Source organism: Coenobita brevimanus, chromosome 100 (assembly GCF_032717465.1).
Source record: "Coenobita brevimanus isolate Jiangsu-jjx chromosome 100, ASM3271746v2, whole genome shotgun sequence".
Lineage (NCBI taxonomy): Eukaryota > Metazoa > Arthropoda > Malacostraca > Decapoda > Coenobitidae > Coenobita > Coenobita brevimanus.
Window position 1 is genome coordinate 18,284,755 of NC_137053.1, and position 17,289 is coordinate 18,302,043.

Genomic DNA, 17,289 nt, shown 5'->3' on the forward strand with positions numbered 1-17,289 from the left:
TTGAACATCCTCATTGCAGCAGAATGTTGTGCAGCTGCTGTGTCATTTTTTGATTTCCTTGAGAAATTATATGTCTTTTTCACTGCATCTACACATCGTTACCAGGTTCTGACTGAAACACTCAAGTCAGCTAGGAGCTCTGTCCTTCTACCAAAAAGAGTTACCACAACACGGTGGTCATGCAGAGCTGATGCCAGTAAAGCCCTTGAACAAGGCTATTCATCATTTAAGGAGGCGTTGATGAATTTTGGAAACGACAAAGATGAGAAAGATGTAACTCAGTGTGAAGCAACGGGTTTGTATGATCAGATGTGCCAGCTCGAGATGGGGATATATGCAGTGTTCTGGCATGAAGTGCTTGACAGAGTAAATGCCACCAGTCACATATTACAAGATCCAAAGGCTGACCTCAACACTGCAGTTGCTGCATTAACATCATTGCAGAAGTTCATTGAAGACAAGCGTGATTTGTTTAGTGAATATGAAGCCAAAGGAGCAGAGAAATCAGGGACAACAACTTACAGGCAGACACGCAATCGCCCACCAAGTGTGCGACTGAATCCACTAGATTATGGTCGAGGAAAAGAGGCACAACTATCTCCTGCACAGAAATTCCGAGTTGAAACTTTCCTGCCTGTCATTGACCAATTTGTGGTTTCCATGAAACAACGATTGGCCGCATATACGAGAATATGCTCCCTGTTCAGTTTCCTGCGCAGTCTAGATGCCATGACAGCTGTTGAGATTGAACAAGCTGCTGCAAAGCTTGTGAACACATACAGTGAAGACCTGGACATGACCCTTGGCATAGAGCTTGTCCAATTCAGTGAATTTGCCAGGATATTTGTAAACGACAAGGCAGACCAAATATCTCATGAACACTTCTTGTACAAGTTGATTATAGAGAAAGGGGTCCAGGACACTTTTCCTAATGTAGAGACTGTTCTTAGACTCTACCTTGTTCTTATGGTGAGCAATTGCTCTGGAGAGCGATCCTTCAGCAAGCTAAAGCTAATCAAGAACAGGCTGCGCACATCAATGGCACAAGAACGCCTCAACCACCTCACACTGATGAGCAGTGAGCATGACATTTTGCGACAGATAAGTTTTGATGATGTCATACATGACTTTGCAAACAAGAAAGCTCGCAAAGTCCAAGGACTGTCTTGAGTGAGCTTCAGTTCAGTAAGTGTTACTTAAGATTCAGGTGATGTAATTACTTTAACATTATCCGTTATACAGTAATTGCTTCATATCCTGGTTATCAGATGATGTGTTTCTCTACTCCATTGTGTGTTGTTCAAATAGATATTAAAGATTTTATGTTGTTCACTGATGAAACACAAGAAAATTGTTTGTTTTTCTTAAAATGATATTACTTTTAAAGACTTTAGCTAGCGTGCATGCTGTAATAGGGGATAAAGCACTGGGAAGTAAGAATACCATACTTTTTCTCCATTTTGTTCTTGAGTGACACACACCAAAACCTGTCCAGAAGTATCCCTAAAATGCTCAGAATGCATCTCAGAGCATCTTAGAACCGTTGGCTTCTGGGGGCCTAAAGCGGCCCCCAGACCCCCTGCCTAGATGGCTTCGGCCCTTCGGGCCTCGCATTTGCCTTACCACTTTCGGGGCCCCCACATAGCCTTGAGCACAGGGGCCTCCACACACCTTAATGTGGCCCTGGAGAGAGAGAGAGAGAGAGAGAGAGAGAGAGAGAGAGAGAGAGAGAGAGAGAGAGTACAAAGGAAACCAAATGGCAACAAACCTATTGATTCATTCGAGACTGTTTGTTAGAAAGAATACTGTTATCATAGTTATTTCTACGAGTACAGGATAAGGGTACGAAAACTAAAAGGCTCGCCCCTACCCACTATACCCTGCAGTCGAAGCTGACAGGAAAAAGTGCGAATGGCCGCCGAGCAGCATAGGAAAACTGCCATAGAATTTTCACAGGAACGATGTAAAAGTGGTACTATATTGTACACATTCTTATCTGCAAAGGAAAAGTAACAACAATTTGAACCTATAGAGCTGATGCTGCATTCGCCATTATCTAAAAAAGAGGAAAACGGGTATCATTTTTTTTTTTTATTATTCAGCAATTAATGTGTTACATTGAGGATTAAGACTAAACAGTTATCTAAGAGACCTTTTTAATATCATTACTGTACCGTTGCTTAACACATTCGTAGCCAACTTGTTTCATATGTTTAAACCACGCACAAAAAAAAAAAAAAAACCTTCGTTCAATTGGAAGCATTTACCAGTAATTATGTATCCAAAATCTCTAGCGCAGTCAGAATGTTCTCCTGTAAAGTAGTCCATACCGTTATATCATATTCTTCTTGAATTCAATCCCCTATCGGTCTGAGCATTGGTCAAGTCCAACAGCTTTAACCCTTTTAACCATTCCTTGTATGGTTTATTTCTCAGTCTAGTTATCATTCTTGTTACTCTTCGCGGCACTCCCTCTCTCAAGCATCTCTGTACCATTCTTGTTATATGGAGATCAAAACTGAACACAATACTCCAGATGCGGACGCGCTAAGGAACTGTACAATGTAAGCATGACATTTTCCGATATAAAGTCGAGTGCACTGTTAATAAATACAATAGCTTTCATTATTGATTTGATGTACAAACAACTTTTTGAAAAAAAAAAAAATTGTCAATACAAAAAATCTGAACAGTTCATCAACCGTGATTTCTTCCTGTTAACGACAACTCTTTGTTTACTGTCTGTAAGCCAACTTTCGATCAACGCTAGAACAGTGCCACCGATACCATAAACTTTATGTTTTTCGAGAAGTCTCTTCTAGGGAACTTTAATGTTCCCTGGAAATAGCGGTAGTATACAATGGCTGTATTAGTTTATTCTTGCTTGATAATAATATAGTTGAAAATGTCAGATTGGTAAGACAAACAATTTTTCCTAAATCCGAGAGAGAGAGAGAGAGAGAGAGAGAGAGAGAGAGAGAGAGAGAGATGGAAGTAATATGTGAAGGAAACAGTACAAAAGAAGAATATGATAGATTATGGAAAACAGAATGGAAGCAAAAGTAAAGAATGGTAAGAAAATAAACACAGATGTGCGAAAAAAAAAAAAAAGTTGAAGACAGAGAGAAAAGAAGGGTGAAAAAAGGGAGGGGAAGTGGAGGAAAAGATAGGAACTTACCAAGAAGAAAAAGAAGAAAATGAGAAGCCAAGGGAGGGCGAGAAAAGGAGGAAAGTTGAGAAGGAAGAATCTTGGATTTTAGGCACGAAAGTTGGGGTATTACTCAGGTAGCAGAGAAGGAAAGTGGACAGAAAATGGAGGAATGAGGGGGGAAAACTGGCTATAAGAAAATAAAGAGACGATCGGAGGTGAGGTCGAGAAACTGTGTTGTGTAACACGAGAGTGATGATAATAAGTTTGCCAGATTTTTCCACTAGACTCTTTCATTTTTTTTTTTTTTTGATGCCAGACGATTGAATCAACCTAGGAAACGATTCTTTACTGAAAGAGATAAAGAATGCGATAATCAACATTTCCCGTCTGAAAAGTCTTTTTAAAATCAAATACACTCTTGTAATGACTGCAAGAATAAAAAGAAGCAAAATATTAACAGTGAACCTGTGAAGACGACCTGAGGCGAAACATGCAGGTGGGACAGGGAAGAGAGGTGAATCAAGGAGGAGAGTTGAGGTGCGGATGGAGGTAAGATTAGGAATAGGGGAGAAAAAGGAGAGAAGCTGTATAAGGATTAATTGTTTAATGAATGGATGTATCATGATAATCAAGATATAGAATGTAGGTAGATGAAGAGAGGAGGTATATGCGAAAAGGAAATACTGTATATGGAATGAGGGGAATTGGCCTATGAGGAAAAGAGAAATGTAAGGAAAGAAAGGGTTTAAGGTGTACAGTATATACTGTACAAGGAAAGCATCACTGAAGAACTGCCATGAAATGAAGAGCTGGAATAAAGAGGGAATGAAATAATAATAATAAAAAAACAGGTACAGTTACCAAAGGCAGTTCAAGATAAATTGCGGAATGGTTAGATGATTTATGGTGCACGACGAAGGAAGGAAGGAGCAGTGTGGAAAATAGGTAAAATCGGGACAGTAGTGAACTGAGGCCCAAGATACAGTGACTGACAGAACTATGATGAGAAATGAAATTGGAGAAAATATTCAAGATGTGGTGAGTGGTGTAAGAAGGGTTAAGGAAATGAGGAAACTTGTGGTACAATGAAAGAGATGTAAGGTGACGAAGAAGAAAAAAAGATGAAGGGAGATCTGATGAAAATAGGTGACTAAGGAATGAAAGTGAAGTATTAAATAGAAGTAAACAGAAAAGAGAAGCTAGACACAAGTCGGAAATTAAGTCTGGAAGGGAGATGACTAGCCGTACTCTCGTTAGCATCGGAGACTTTGTTACACCTCTTTCTTAGCTATTTTCGTTGCATATTATACTTTAGTATACTTTATTATATCATTTACATATCGACCTTGCTTGCGTTGGTTACATAGATGAAGATGTTAACGTGAATTATTCCAAGATAAATCGCTAAGGAAGAGATACCACGAAATGCCATATATTATCGAGGAAACACCTTAACCCCTTTAATCCGATGATGTTTCAGAGACCATTATTGCTGACTAAAGACGATTTTATTTACCATGGGGAGATCCGATGTTGTGAAGGAGTAAATGCACTCTGGCTCTAACTTATTCTGATGGAAAAGTCCTTCCAGAGTTGATTAAAAATTGCCTGAAGGTGACAAGGGTCAAGTTAAAATTACGTCTTCTGACTGAAAGGGCGAAGCAATGAAGACAAGGAGAAGACAACTGGTCCGACGAGTGTATATGGAACAATAGGAAAAGGAAGGTAGGAGGGGCATAAGTGACTTGAAAGACGAGGTTAAGATGATGAAAGTTAGAAAAAAAAACAAGAAACACATAAAGACAGAACCTCAAAAGACAGGATAAGAAAAGCGGAAGAATATTTAGTCAAGGCATGAGACAAGCCAGTGTGATTGAGAATGAGGAGGTTAGTAATGAGAGGAGGAAGAATTGTTATGAGTCTGATTTGTTGCTCCTGTTTCCAACCAACTCCCTTATAAGAAATCTTACTTTCACGTGAAGAGTTATATAATTATTCATTCACTTTCAAACGGAAACTCTCTCTCTCTCTCTCTCTCTCTCTCTCTTTTCCAGCCAACTCCCTTATAACAAATCTTACATTCACGTGAAGTTATAAAATTATTCTTCGTCTTTCATTCGCTTTCAGACGGAAACACTCTCTCTCTCTCTCTTCCAACTTGCTTTCTTCTTCACCTCTCAGGCCTGTCCTCCTGTCTCCCTTCCCTTTCTCTCTGTCTTCCTGATCCCATTCTTCTGTTGTCTCTTCTCTCTGTTCCCTCTTCTCCCCCACCCTACTCTCATTCCCCTCGGCAGTCCACATCCCATCCCCTTCTTCTTATCCTCTCTTCCAATCCCCCTTCCCTTTCCCCCTCCTTTCTTCTCACTCTTCTCTCCCACATTCCCACTCTTTTCCCATACTTCACTCCTTCCCCACTCCCTGCTGATTCAAACTTTCTTCCTCAACCTTCCTCCCCTGCCCACTCCCCCTCCTTTCTCTCTTGATCCCTACTCTCTCTTTCCTCTTCTTCCTCTTCCCTTCCTGCTCCCTGCCCTCTCTCTTCCCCCATGCCACTCGTTTCCACTCTTTCCTCTCCACACACTAACAGAAAGGACATTTTTCAAGTAACCGACAGCTTCAAGTATTTTTACCTCAGCGCCTGTGGCCTACCAAGAAATGTGCCTGCGTTGCCTACCCATCTGCCTACTTGCCTCTCCCAGCGACACTTGACCCCTGCACACCAACAAGGATGCCTACCTTTATTGCCAGTCTTCGTTGCCTACCTGCCTGCGTGTCTGTGTTGGCCACTAATCTACCCGCATGTCTGCCTTGCACACATGTCTATATGTCTGTATCTCCTGTCTACCTCCATGGCCAGCTGTACTGCCTGTCTACCTGGCAGATTGTCTGCCTGTTTTCCTGTGCTTTCTACCTACCCTCCCGCCGACCCATGTTGCTTACCTATTTGGCTTACAGTCTGCCTGTAATGCCTACTTACCTGCTTGCCCTCCTACTCGCCAGCCAGCTTCCCTGTGTTTCGTACCCACCTTCGTTCGTGCTTATATTGTCTCTTTACCCACCTGCACATTTGTCGGCATAACTGTGTTGCTTGTTCTCCCGGGTGCTTGCATTTGTTACCAACTAGCGGCCCGCCTACCTACCTGCAAGCCTGCCTGCCTGCCAGTCTGCCTGCGAGCCTACCTGCCTGCCAGGGTTGCTTATCTACTTTACTGATTGCCTGTATGTCTCTATCTACCATCTCATCCTTCCTGTCTCTTTACCTGCTTCACTACTTTCCTTCATACGTAAGTGCGTTTTACCTCTCTGCTGTCCTGCTTGCATGGCTACTTGTGTTCACGCCTGCCTCACTGTTTGGTTTGATAATTCCTTCATGCATTCGCGGCTACGTTGTCTTGTCCATCTTGGATGCCTCCTTGCCTGGTCCCTGCCTGGCTACTTTTCTGACTGCCCTCCTACAAGCCCTAATATCTGCCTTCATGCATGTGCGCATGGTTTATATTTCTGCCAGCCTGTCTGTCTGTCTGTCATTCTGTCTGTTTGTCTGTCTGTCTCCCTATCAACCTATGTCTGTCTGTATCCCTATCAACCTATGTCTGTCTGTCTCTCTACCAACCTATTTCTGTCTGTCTGTCTCTGTCTCTGTCTTTCTGTCTGTCTGTCTGTCTCTGTCTGTCGCTGTCTGTCTGTCTGTCTCTGTCTGTCGCTGTCTGTCTGTCTGTCTCTGTCTGTCGCTGTCTGTCTGTCTGTCTGTCTGTCGCTGTCTGTCTGTCTGTCTCTGTCTGTCGCTGTCTGTCTGTCTGTCTGTCTGTCTGTCTGTCTGTCTCTCTCTCTCTCTCTCTCTCTCTCTCTCTCTCTGTTGAACCGAACGGCAAAAGTCTAATCTTCCAAGCTACCATTCCATCAGTAACAACTTTTCGAATCACAGATGCACAGTCGTATTATCGGCACCCCAGGAAGATTTCTACAATCCCTTTCCTAAACGATTAATTTGTGCTTTATAGTTTATCAGTCTCTAGCTTGTTATATACAGCTTTGTTTTCATTTTGGAAGTTCCATCAATACCACACAAGAATGTATTGACATAACAGATAATGAAATAATCTGGTGAGCAGGATGAACTTGGGAGTCTCCATTAACAACGAGAATACGGATCGGATTTCCCGAGGGCACCTACAAAACGAGAGCCTTCAGTCCAAGGATTTTATTATTATGTTTATCCTTAGCTTAGAAAGAACCTCAAATAGTGAAGGGACTGATGAAGACAGTATCCACTTCCAATCTCTGCAATTAAACACAGGCAACGCTGCGCTGTTGCAACCTTCCATCTGACCAAGCACATATCCCCCCCACCTCCATGCCCGCCTAACAAAGTGCATAACGGCTCTCGCCCCCTCTCCCGTATAACACAGGGACATTAAAACTTAAAATTAGCAGTAGTTTATCCATGGCGATATTGAAATAATGAGCAGATTTGATGAAAATATTACTGGTACTGTTTTCATTTAGGCAGTCATTTTTTTTATTATTACATAATTTAATAGGTACAGTCATGAAACTTCATACATAATTAGATATTCATACAATCATTCATCATGTACAATTTCTGCCTCTTCGGTGAAATAGCTGCAATGTTTTAATAAAAAAATGCATTGGACCCTTTAAATTCCATGCGCAGGTCGCAATGATATTATGAGAAGACTTTTATTTATTTATTTTTTTACTTTTTCATTATTTTTAAATAACTACTTAAGTCACCATTCTACCTATCAAAGGGCATCAATTAAACTATAGTGCACATAACTATGTGGCATTTCATGACTATAATGATTACTTTCTGATTTCTGGTCCAGAAACGAAATCTCAGCACCATCTAGTGTTGATCCCAGTGACAACAATACCCTCCTCTCACTTCGTCTGAAGTGGGTAAAAAGGTCTGAGTAGGGAGGTGCAGCCCATTAAGACGAAGTGCTAGTTCTTGCATGGCATCATAATTCTCCAATTTCATCAGTGTGTAGTGGTTTATAGTGATCGAATAATGCTCTAGAACATATGGATTGTATGAAATGTGTAGAAATAATCAAAATTCCATTATTTATGTCTGAATGCTGAATGTACCATGTGCCAAGGTAGGCTGGATCTCTCCATACTGAAATGACAAGAATAATATAAGCAAAGTACAGTGCAAATCTACAGTAAAACATAGGCAAAACCATGCTAACCAAGCACGTATCCCACTCCTCCCTGGTCACCTAACCAAGTGCATAACGGCACTCCCCCCCCCCCCCCGTATAACACAGAACAGCATCTCGCACTGAAATCTGAGAAATTTTTCTTTTAGCATTATTCAAAAAAAAATTAAGACAGCATTCTACCTATCAAAAGGCACCAGTTCTTTATAAGACACATAACTATGTGGAATTTCATAGTGAAAGTGAATACTTTCAGAGCTCAGGCTTTAGATTCGTTGCGCAGGTCGCACTGAAATCTCAAAAAAAAAAAAAAAAAAAAAAAAAAAAAAACTACTTAAGACAGCATTCTATCTATCAAAAGGAACCAGTTCACACTAAGATATATAATTATGTGAAATTTCTTAACTATAGCTAATACTTTCTGAGATTTGCTTCGGACAGGAAATCTCTAAGCCCAGCCGCCCAATTCTGTGGATGGACACCAGCGTAGCTAGAATATGTGCAGAATTAGAACCTACTCAGATAAATGAATTATTGGATGAGAAAACTGAACCTGTACACAAGTTGGGGACTTGGATACCGTGGGAATACATTATGAAGAACCAACCTCCGAAGTCTGTGGAATTTCAAGATGGACAGTACTGCATTGGATTACCATGGCAGCTAAATCATTCGGGGTTACCAACAAATTACCAGGCAGCTAAGGCTCAGTTATTCTCTTCAAAGATAACTGAGAGACAAACCAGAATATCTAGCAGAATATGATAATATTAGAATAGATCACTGAAGAATAAATTCATAGAAGAAGCAGAATTCCCTGTTAATCATAAAGATGGACATTATTTACCACATCATGCTGTATGCAAGGATTCAGTAACAACTCCCATTAGAATAGTTTTTAATTGTAGTAGTAAAGTGTCACAAAGGATTAGTTAGGTTGAATGACTGCCTGCACTGTGGACCTACACTAACAGAGAAGTTGAGAATATGTTACCAAGATTTAGAGAGAAACCTTATGCTTATACAGCAGACATTAGTAAGGCTTTTCTTAGAATACGATTGAGGGAAGAGAAGAGGAAATTTACAAAATTCCCGTGGCCTGAAAACCCTCAAAATGAAGATAATCCTTTGAAAACTTACTGTTTCAGATCGGTGCTCTTTGGCCCTCGTGCTTGTCCTTTGCTATTATGCAACACTGAGGCATCATTTTGAAAATGCCAAATGTCCAGAAACAGGGCAAGGTGTTGCTGATACAAGGTGCTGATATAGAGGCAGAAGCATTGAAGGCTTATGAAGCAGCCAGTTCCGAATGTGGGAAGGCAAATTTGCCATTACAGAACTAGAATACAAATTCATCGCTTTTAAGGAATAGAGTACAAGAGGACTATCCTAAAACTGACATTCCCAAAACTCAAAATGTGTTGAGTCTTAATTGGGATAAAAGGACTGATGAAATACGTTTAAAACCAATTAAGTTCTTTGATGTCACTATCACAAGAGGTCCTTATTAAGTCAGGTGTCCATGTTATTTGACCCATGAGGATTGGTCAGCCTTATAGCTATTAGGGGCAAATGTTTAGTGCAAGAGGCTTGACGAGAAAAGTTGGACTGGGACACTGGACAGGTGAGACGTATGTAGAAAAATGGAAAGAGATTTGAAAGGAATTTGAAAATTCATCAAGCACATGTGTTCCCAGGCATATAAATAATAACGAGCAGTCACACTGGCATATATTTTTTGATGCTTGTCAAAAGGCATATGGGGCAGTAGCTTATTGTGCAACAAGAGACTATAGTAAAATTATTATGTCCAAAGCCAGAGTTGCACCAATTAAAGGAAGAATCCTACCTCAAATGGAATTAGATTCAATAGAAGTAGGAACTAAATTGGCCAGGTATTTAACCAACACTCTTGACACTCAGTTTGACGATATTTATACTGTATATGGACTGACTGTAAGATGTGTCTTTGCTAGATTCGAAAGGAAGACAGTAAAATTCCTTTCGTCTGCAATGGAGTGAAGACCATAAAAGAACTGTCATCCAGATAGAAATTTATGCATGTATCCTCCAATTAAAACGCAGCTGATCTACTCTCGAGAGGCTCGACAGTAAAGAGATTGATCAGAGACGTCTTGTGGTTTAAAGGTCCTAAGTGGTTACTTACTGAAGAATGGCCTGAGCAGAAACTGTATAATATTCCTGAGGTTAGTGTTGTGAACCTGGATCCTGTAGTACCTGAGCCAAATGTGACAGACATCAGTAAATTTTCATCGGTATGACATCTTAACACTTCCAAATTAGTTGTAAAATTTTTAAATAACAACGTGGGGTTTCAGGAGTTTGACCCCATGGAATATTGGGCAAAAAGCTTCAAAGAAAATATTACAGAGATTTTTTTTACCTTTTATGCCAAGGCACTAACATCAGAAATAAGCTAGATTTGCGATTATTCTTAAAAAGTGTCTAATTAGATGCCGTGGCAGAAGAGTAAAGGCTGATTTGCCTCTCCAAACTAGACATATTGTATTGTTACCAAAGAATGATTATTATGTACAATTAATTGTTCAGGAAGCCCATGGAGGTGTGCTGCAGACTTGGGTCTGAGTCCAAGAAAGGTATTGGATTTCTAGAGGTAGAGGATGGCTCCATCTCCCCTGCAACTGGCATCAATCTGAAGACGATACGGCTTGAAAGGATAAGGAAAACGGAGCACGGGATGTGATTTGAGCTGGTTGAAGGATGCTGTACAGGAAGGGCTCCATTCAAATTTGGTCTTCAAGCTAGTAAAGTCAGCGAATGGAGCAGAGTTTGTTGCAAAGTTGTTGCAAAACAGACAATAGAAACCACACATCCCCCAAAACTGCATCAAAGACTTCAGGTCAATTGGTTAGGGATACACCATAATAGCACAACTCACGTTTGGCAAGTAGTGCCACGTCCAGCTTCATGTCCCAGGTAGGTCACCGTTCCCCTCCCAAAACAGGATTTTGCGAGGTCAGTGGTGAAACTGACTTGCGCAAGTCGGGACAGCAGAGCCTCCAGTCTCACCAAGTGTTCCTCCCAAGTGTCTAAAATAATCACAATGTCATCTAAGTTGAGTCTACCCCATCTAATCCCTGAATGGTATTTGATATAATCCTTAGGAAAGTTGCAGGGATATTAATCATACTGAAGGGCCCTACTGTATACTGGAACAGTCCTAAGGGAGTAGTGGATGCTGAAATTTGTTTTGCTATTTCTGTCATACCTATCTGGAAGTAGTCTTTCTGTAAATCTATCGCGGTAACAATTCGTGAGGCTCCTACTTTGTCAATCAAGTCCTCAATGCGAGGAAGAGGAAATGCATCTGGAACAATTACTGAATTCACTCTTCTGCAGTCAGTATACGGTCGACTACTACCATCTGATTTGGGAACAAGCAGAGAAGGGGAAGCCCAAGGGATATTGACTGCTTCAATTAATTCATGCTCCAGCGTAAAGTCATCTCCATCTTCATGATTGCCTGCTTTTGTGGAGTCAACCTCCAAGGCGACTGTTTGGTTTAGCATCAGTTGAAGAGAGTACAATATCATGAAGTTGGGTGATGCAAAACCTAGGCATATCTGATGTGAATGAGGGGAATTTCTTGATAATAACTTCTATATCATTCCTCCTTGACTGAGATACTTCAGGAGGATATTCATTGAAATAACCCAAAACATGACTATTGTTAGGATTGCCACGAGGAGAAGGTACGAGTATATCAGTATCCTTAACCTCATCAGTCTCCTACTCAATGCAAACCTTTTGTAACATACGGCTTGTGTACAGTGTTAACATATACAGTATTCTGATCCTCCTCCAGATGTCTTCCAATGTAAGTTTTGATGTGATTGATATGAACCGAATGGTTATTTTTCCGGCGATTCGGAGTACATCCAACATAGCTTTGATCAATCGGCTTTTGTAATATAATGTAAGGGCCAGTATATTTAATTGTAAGTGGGTTACATTGAACTGCTTTGAACAAAACAACTTTCTCTGCAGGAGTGAAAGCACGGTTCTGAAACTTTACATCATAGCGAAACTTCATCTTCGTCTGACTTTGTGACAAGTTCTCTAAGGCTAACTCCCGCACTTTTTACAGTTTGAGCTTTAGGCAGTTTATATATTCTGAAACTGCTAGAAGGATTATCAGAACTCTCAGTAAACCACTGATCATTCAGAGCTTTCAGGGGACCACATACTTGTCTTCCATATAACAGTTCAAAAGGAGAATAACCCAAGGACTCATGAGGGCACTCTCTGACTGTAAAAAGAAATAACTGAATGATTTCATCCCAGTCTCTCTCAGTTTCAAAATACAACTTCTGTATCATGGACCTCAAATTTTGGTTAAAATGTTCTAGGAAACCCTGGGACTAAGGATGGTAGGCAGAAAATATTTGAAGGTGTAATCCGAGTTCCTTCATAACTTGGGTCATTAACCAACTAGTAAAATTTGAACCTTGATCATGCTGTATCTCCCTAGCCCCTTTGTGGCCGTGCCTCCGGAATTTGTCGGGACCCACAGGCCAACCACGGGACCGACTTTTCAAGTTACGAAAATCGATTTTTTTTTTTTGGTCAAATTAAGAGGAATGTAAGACACACCTGACAGTGCAATGCTGAGCTTCCTAGACCCATCCTGAGCCGTGCAATGTAGCGGGGAATTTGCGCAAATTTAGGCAGATGATCTCGGTGACAAAGAAATTTTCTTCACCAAAAAAAATTCAGTGCTGCTGAAATGGTTTGAAATGAATATGTGTATTACAACCAAAATTATTACTTAATATGGTAGGTTTCATAGAAAACAATTATTAGTTTTTGCAAGTGTTGAGTTATTTCTGTGGTCTGGGTGGCTTACTTTGTGTCCAAAGAGAGGCAGGAGATGATAACTTTAGACTCTAACCAGATAAAGGTCCTCCACTGTGTGAACCTGCCGAACCGCAGTGTCTAAAATTCTGTTTGATTCGTAATCAACACCTCGCACGAGGGATTTAGTGTGAATGGAAGGAATAGTTTTACATCCATATATTCACCGCAAGAACACCTCATATGTTGCTGGAATGCATGTGCAAAGCAAGAAGTCTGTAAAATGAACAAGTTCAGTAAATAATACATGTACTTATGAATAAAAATATAATTATGAATGCTTTCTCGTTATGTTTATAATAAAAATATAATTATGAATGCTTTCTCTTTATATCTATAATGTTTATTCCTGTATGAAGTTGTTTTCTTCACTATGGGTAGTCTAATTAGTGTGGAAAGTGAGAATAAGGATGCTATATTTAGTCCGCTGTGTGTGCACAGGCCAAACCATCTTGACCAAGATTCACTATGACCTGAGATTCGCATCTCAAAAGAGGGAATTAATATGAAGGGAAGGGAAGGTTTTACATCCATATAATCACCACGAGAACACCTCATATGTTGCTGAAATGTTTGTGCCAAACAAGAAATATTTTACATGAACAATTTCAGTACACAGTACATTATGTTCCTATAAATAAAAATATCAGTATTCAATGTCTTCCCTCTTTTCTGTTTATAACGCTTATTCCTGTATGTTTTTTTTTTTTTTTTTTTTTTTTTAATTTGGGTGGTTTAGGAAAGAGAGGAGAAGGGAAGAGAGGAGAAGGAAAATTCGTGCAGCACTTTCTTTTCTTGACTATCGTGCTATTCTTACTTACGCTAACATTTGAGGGGAACAAAAGACAGAAATCCACTCATGATTGATTCACGAGATGTACTGGCAGTTTGAGTGGTTTAGAGGCTGGAGTGGGTCTCTGTCAAATCTAGACTTCTGTTCCCTTTCCAAAAATGTTTGTGGAGTCCTACAAGTCACACTGCATTGACGTCAACGGCCATGCTACAAAAAAACGTCCTTTGATGCTCGCGGCTAAAAAAAAAAAAAAAGGCAGAAAACAGGGAGTGTGTGCTGGGCAGCCCCTCAGGACTCCCCAGGCCTTGTCTTCCCCCTGACTATGAAAAATCTCACCCTCACCGACCGAGCTAATGTATGGCCTTACCTTCACTATTGGTGGAGGAAATCTTAAAACGAACGAATGAACGCTCGCGGCCATGGAAGGGCTAGGTATGCCTACACTAGTGAACTTATGTAGCAAGTCTGAAACTATGTTTTAACTTTTATATTCTTTAATGGGTATGCCTCTGGGTACCTTATTGTTGCACACATTACTGTAAGAAGCTATTGATTTCCCATTTTTATTTTAGGAAGAGATCCCACACAATCAATAACAATCTTTTCAAAAGTTTCACTAGTGTCTGGTATAGGCGTAAGAGGGACTCTAGGAATGGTTTCATTTGGCTTCCTAACAAGCTGACATATGTGACAAGATTTTGCAAACATTTTAGTGTCGTTCTTCATACCTCTAAACCTCACTTCTTCTAAACCTCACCTTCTCTTTCTTACTGGGACTCAGTTGTCTGAGGCAACTGACAGCAAACCTTTCTCTGTATCCTCCTACTTTCTCTATACTCATTTCAAAGCCAAAGGTGGATGCTGCGTATATGTACGCGACGACCTATCCTGCTCTCGTGTTCCTGAACTTGAGTCTTCTGAATTCTCTACTCTCTGGCTTCGGCTTTCCTGTCATTCTCTGACTAAATATATCTGTGTTGTTAACTTATCTCTTAATTATACTGACTATCAAAAATTCTTCGACTAACTTACTTCTATGATGGAACACATTCTATCCATTTCTCCTTTCTCTGAAATCTCCATTCTGGGAGATTTCAATGTTCACCACCACCTTCGGCTCTCCTCTCCTTTCACTGATCCACTTGGTGAACAAGCCTTCATCTTTTCTATCCTTAATGACCTAGAGCAGCTTGTACAGCACCTTACCCATATCCTTGGAGTGAGCTCCAACATACTTGACCTCTTCCTTACAACTAATCCTTCTGCTTACACTGTTAATTTTTCTCTCTGTCGGGCTCCTCTGATCAAAACCTTGTTACTTTAACCTGTCCTATCGCCCCGGTGCGGCCTGTGGACCCTCCAATGAAATGTCGTCTGTAGCATTTTGGAGCTGTGGGTTGGGAGGCCCTCAGGCAGTACTTCTTTGAGTTTCTCTGGAATGGTTATTGCTTCCGTATCCAGGAGCCATCTGAGTGTTCCTTGCGCATTACGGAGGTTATTCTCTCAGGCATGGAAGCATCCATTCCTTTCTCATATGCAAGAAAGCCTTGGTTTAATCACGCTTGTTCTAATCCTGTTCGCAACAAGGAGAGGGCCTATAAAAGGTACCGGAGCCAACCCACCACCAAATTAAATCTTTTTTATGTTTCTGGCCGGAATCGTGCTAAGTCTGTTCTTTACTCTACAAAAAATAATTTCATCTGTTCTAAATGCTCTCAACTCTCCATCTCGAATTCTTCCCGCTCCTTCTGGCACCTCGCCAAAAACTTTTCTAACAACTTTATCTCATCATCCTTCCCTCCTCTTTTCTACTCTGATGGCTCTGTAGCTATTTCTTCTACTGATAAAGCAGATCTCTTCTCTCAGACTTTTTCCTCCAATTCCACCTTAGACGATTCTGGTGCTGTTCCTCCCTCATTCCCCCTTCTGACTTCCTCATGGCTGACATTAAAATTTCTTCAGCTGATGTATTTTCTGCCATCACTGGCCTCAATACTAACAAGGCATATGGGCCTGATGGGGTCCCTCCTGTTGTCCTCAAGAACTGTGCTTCTGTGCTTACACCCTGCCTAGGTAAACTCTTTCGCCTTTGTCTTTCTACTTATACCTTTCCTTCTTGCTGTAAGTTTGCTCTCATTCAGCCGGTCCCAAAGAAGGGTGACCATTCCCAACCCTCTAACTATCGTCCAATTGCATTAACATCCTGTGTTTCAAAAGTTTTTGAGTCCATTCTTAACAGAAAAATTTTAAAGCATCTTTCCTATTACAACCTTCTTTCTGGTCGTCAGAATGGGTTCCGTCAGGGATGCTGCACTGGCGACTGTCTCACCTACCTTTCAGACTCTTGGTCATCCTCCTTTCAGGACTTTGGCAAAAGCTTTGCCATTGAACTTGACATCTCAAAGGCTTTCGACCGAGTTCGGCATAAATCTTTCATTTCCAACTGCCCTCTTACTGTTTTTATCCATCTATCTGTGCCTTCATCTCTGGCGTCCTTTCTTGTCGTTCTGTAGCCGCTGTTGTAGACGGCTATCGTTCTTCTCCTAGATCTATCAATAGTGGTGTTCCTCAGGGCTCTGTTCTATCACCAACTCTCTTCCTTTTATTAATCAATGATCTTCTAAGCTGTACATCTAACCCTATCCACTCATACGCTGATGACTCGACCCTTCACCTTTCTATTCCGTTCCCACAACGCCCATCTCAGCAGCTACTTCAACAAACAAGGGATGAGGCTATGGCACATCTAATGTCTGACTTGGCTCGTATCTCTGACCGGGGTAAAAATGATCTAGTTGTTTTTAATGCATCAAAGTCTCAGTTCGTACACCTATCAACCCGAGATAATCCTCCACAGGTGTACCCTATCTATCTATCTATTGCCAGACGCCTCAATCCCGTTTGGGATGGCCACAAACAAATCGCCTCCAAGTCGCCCTGTCTCCCGCCATTTCACTGCCCTGCTCCCAACTCACACCCCCCTTTCTCATATACCTCTCCACCCCATCCCATCTCATCCTCGGCCTCCCCCTCCCTCTTCCCCCCTCCACTTCACTCACATACACTCTCTTCGTCAGTCTTTCACCCTCCATCCTCTCCACATGGCCAAACCACCTCAGGGTGTTCCTCATAACGCTTCCTATCACATCCACATCCACACCACAACGCTCCTTTATATCCTCATTCGTCAGCCTGTCTCTCCACGTGACTCCACAGGCTCCTCTTAAATAACTCATTTCCACTGCTCTCACTCTTGACTT

At 41.1% G+C, this 17,289-nt stretch overlaps 1 protein-coding gene across 1 annotated transcript; it reads left to right on the plus strand.

Moving 5' to 3' along the window:
* The first annotated feature begins 309 nt into the window (after positions 1 to 309).
* On the plus strand, positions 310 to 1,170 carry LOC145414605 (uncharacterized). Its single transcript, XM_080284131.1, has one exon. The coding sequence runs from the start codon at positions 310 to 312 to the stop codon at positions 1,168 to 1,170; it is 861 nt and encodes a 286-aa protein (XP_080140257.1).
* The last annotated feature ends 16,119 nt before the right edge of the window (positions 1,171 to 17,289 follow it).

Excerpts from the sequence above, each read along its gene's own strand:
- LOC145414605 (XM_080284131.1), top strand. The coding sequence starts at position 310 with ATGTGCCAGCTCGAGATGGGGATATATGCAGTGTTCTGGCATGAAGTG.